The sequence below is a fragment of the Triticum dicoccoides genome, chromosome 2A (assembly GCF_002162155.2).
Source record: "Triticum dicoccoides isolate Atlit2015 ecotype Zavitan chromosome 2A, WEW_v2.0, whole genome shotgun sequence".
Lineage (NCBI taxonomy): Eukaryota > Viridiplantae > Streptophyta > Magnoliopsida > Poales > Poaceae > Triticum > Triticum dicoccoides.
Genome location: NC_041382.1, coordinates 599,234,020 through 599,237,427, shown reverse-complemented (window position 1 = coordinate 599,237,427; position 3,408 = coordinate 599,234,020). Strand labels below are relative to the sequence as shown.

Genomic DNA, 3,408 nt, shown 5'->3' with positions numbered 1-3,408 from the left:
GTGTGGGTTGTGCCTTGTACAATGCATGCTTCTCCACCTCCTCTACCTGATATCCCCCAGCCTCGTATAGGACTAGCCCAAACTGCTCAGAACGTTGCACGGGTGTACACCTTGCTGATGTGCATCTCAATGAAAGAATTTATCCGTAAGACTACACACGCCTGCACAGAACATCATGTTAGAACTCAGGCATAGCTAGAAAGGTTTTGTCTCGATGAAATCCCACTTACAATTTTAATTCTCTTCTCTTCATAATTATACTCCTATTGGAGATCAAACAACAACCGCTTGTATTGCCTGACAAACTTATGCATCGGAGAGCCGGGTGGCACATAGTTCTTGAGCATATGGTTCACACTCTCGCTCGTTTGGGTGCTGGTCAGTTTTCACAGAAAACATCCTTGAAATAAGGTTCGCACTCTCACTCCTACTGCATGAAGTTGTAGAAGTCGTACCCTCAGTCAACAAGTCAAAATTCGTGCGTAATTCTGGCTTAACAACCTCCTCTCCATCTCGTTCCGCAAAGCCTCTTATTGTTTTTTCAAGGCCCCCCATCCTAACAGGACAGAGGGTTCTCTCTGCCAGGTTAGCGCCTAAACGAACTCTGCATGAAAAATAACACATCCAGTACATCAGCGATGCAGCACACAAAACTGGACAGCGGGATCAGTCTTTTTTTGTTTTTAATTTTGCATGTTCTCTCTCTGTGAAAACATGCTCCTTCAGAGCAAGTCCAGCAGCGCCCCGAAACCCTCCCCGATCGTTATTTTAGGGGAGAACAGCAAAAAAACGCCTCCAGCAGTTCCCCGATCCCCTCCCCGTTTTTCTGGTCTCCCCCAAATCGCCCTCTCTCTCCCCTCTATCTAGGGGAACGACGACCTCCCCGATCCCCTCCCCGACTCGCTGGTGGAGGCAACGGCTGCGTCCGGAAATCTCCCTCCCGCCACCACGCCGCCGCCGCCACTGCATCCCAGGTTCGTTCATTCACTGATTTTCTCTCAGATCCGAGCAAAGTAGCAAATCTAGGGAGGGAGAGAGGTCGCCGTCGGGCAGTGGATACAGGGGCGCGGCCGTTGTGGCTTGCTTGAAGAGCCATCGGGCATTGGATACAGGGGGACGGGCATGGCCGCCGTGGCTGAAGGTGAGGATGGGCTCGAAGGGAGGAACTCCTGCTCGGGGTAGAGAGCAGAGCGGGAGGGGGTCTGCTAGCAGTTGCTGCTGGAGGGGATTGAAGGGAGGAGGGAGGAGCTCCTGCTCGGGTAGAGAGCAGAGCGGGAGGAGGTCTGCCAGCAGCTGCTGCTGGAGGGGATTGAAGGGAGGAGCTGTTGTTTCATGTAGAGGAAGAACAGAGAAGGAGAGACAGGGTTGGATGCCGGTGTGGGCTGGCTGGTGGAGTTGTTGCATGCGTGCAAATATGGATAGACAAAGGTGATGTTCCAGATTGCTTGTGCGTCTTCAGTGCTACTACTATTTCTATTTATTTGAGAAAGAGTATAAAGATGTGAGGTAGAGAGATATGTGCAGGACCAAATAGCACACAGATGTGACATAGAGAGCAGCAAGCAGAGAGAGATTGCTGCACATTTTTACATACAGAACATAGAGATAGCTTGCTAGAAATTTTTGCTACTGCTACTACTATTTATTTGTGTTGAAGCTTATTGTTTCTTGTTTCTATTTCAGATTTTGGTAATGGACGATCAGAGTTATTTTGATCTATTGCATAATGATGCCGGATTGAATGATTTGCACTGGACTGAAGAACAACATGTCGATCTTGAAGGGCATGTAGAACAAGAAATTGATCTCGAAGGGCTTGAAGAACAACAAACTGATCTCGAAGAGACTGAAGAGTCTACCCCTGTGAAAGCAAGGTCTTCGAAAGCAAGCGCTTCGAAAGCAAGCGCTTCGAAGAGGCAAAAGAATTTCAGCAAGGCTGAAGACTTAACTTTGGTGGATGCGTACCTCGAGATAACTCAAGATCCAATCATAGGAGTAGACCAATCTCGTGATTGTTATTGGAAAAGAATCGATGCTTACTTCCATGCCAATAAATCTGAAGACCATGGTCGCACACAAGGTTCTCTTCAGCATCGTTGGGCTATTATTCAAGAACAAGTGAATAGGTTTTGTGCATGTTATATTCAGGTCCAGAATAGGAACCAAAGTGGGATGACACGTGAAAGTAAGGTAACAAATATGCTTTGCATGGTTCCTGTTTTGTTCATATCTTTGTTGTGCTGATGCATATGTATTAATGTAGCTATGTCAAGCGATTGTTTTCTATGCCAATGGAGACAAGGCAAATAAATCATTTGGATTGATGCATTGCTTTAATAAGTTGGAAGACACCGAGAAGTGGAAATCTCGGCCCCGGAAAAAACAGAAGACATCCTCCTTGGATACTCCTAATTCATCATCTGCTAGTTTGTTTGAGGATGAAGCTACATCTCCCTCTAAAGTTGTTCCCAAGAAAAGGCCACCTGGAATCAAGAGGGCTAAAGATGCAGCATGGCGGTCTCAAAGTTCTTTCAGTACAGGTAATAGTAGTGTCATGGAATCATTTGAGGGTATCTTGGAGACAAGGGAGTCAAAAAGACAAGAGCGATTTGAGCTCATGATTGCAATGGACAAACAGAGAGAAGAAGATAGGTTGGTAGAAGAAAGAAAGAAACTTGCAATACAAGAAAAAAGATGGAATTAGAAGAAGAAAAGATACGAATCATGAGAATGGCGGAAGAACGCATGATGGGGGCTGAAGAAAGCAAAATAATGAGCATGGACCTTAGTGGCATGGATGAGCAAGAAAAAGAATTCTACAAATTAAGGAAGAGCCAAATCATCAACCGACAGCGTAACTCGTCGGCTTGAGCTATGTGTTGTAATCTGTACTACTTATTATCTTCGAACCATTTGGATGAAATGTGTCTTGTAATTTGTACTACTTATTATCTTCGAACCATTTGGATGAAATGTGTCTTGTAATCTGTACTAATTATTATCTTTGAACCATTTGGATGAACTATGTGTAGTAATCTGTACTATGTCTCTGAAACATTTGGCTGACTATGTTAGCTAGATAATTGCTTCCATTATTTAGAAAATGATACAGATAGTGCTTACACTCCCATTATAATTGAAAAACAGTACACACTTGCATAAGCTAAAATGGTGACATAGACTACATTATTGAAAGCTACATCAGTCCACGGATCTGCCACAGGTGCTCAACTAGATCAACTTGACGCTGACAGTGAACTTGTTTGTCTTGAATATCACTCTGAGCTTGAAGAAACTGAGTCAATGTAGTCGCCTCTCGGTGAGAAGGTGTCACTAGTTCTCCCATGTTATCGTAGCGATAGTCTACACGACTTCCACGCTCATCTTCTATTATCATGTTATGCAGGA

At 44.7% G+C, this 3,408-nt stretch overlaps 1 protein-coding gene across 1 annotated transcript; it reads left to right on the top strand.

The window, feature by feature from the left end:
- The first annotated feature begins 808 nt into the window (after window positions 1-808).
- On the top strand, window positions 809-3,037 carry LOC119355620. The gene is made up of 3 exons (XM_037622450.1): window positions 809-974; window positions 1,684-2,190; window positions 2,264-3,037. Exons 2-3 carry the CDS (start codon window positions 1,693-1,695, stop codon window positions 2,702-2,704), a joined length of 939 nt encoding a protein of 312 aa, XP_037478347.1. The 5' UTR covers window positions 809-974; window positions 1,684-1,692; the 3' UTR covers window positions 2,705-3,037.
- The last annotated feature ends 371 nt before the right edge of the window (window positions 3,038-3,408 follow it).

Coding starts and splice junctions, on each gene's coding strand:
- LOC119355620 (XM_037622450.1), top strand. CDS start 1,693: ATGGACGATCAGAGTTATTTTGATCTATTGCATAATGATGCCGGATTG. Junction 2,191..2,263: donor GGATGACACGTGAAAGTAAG/GTAACAAATATG, acceptor GTATTAATGTAG/CTATGTCAAGCGATTGTTTT.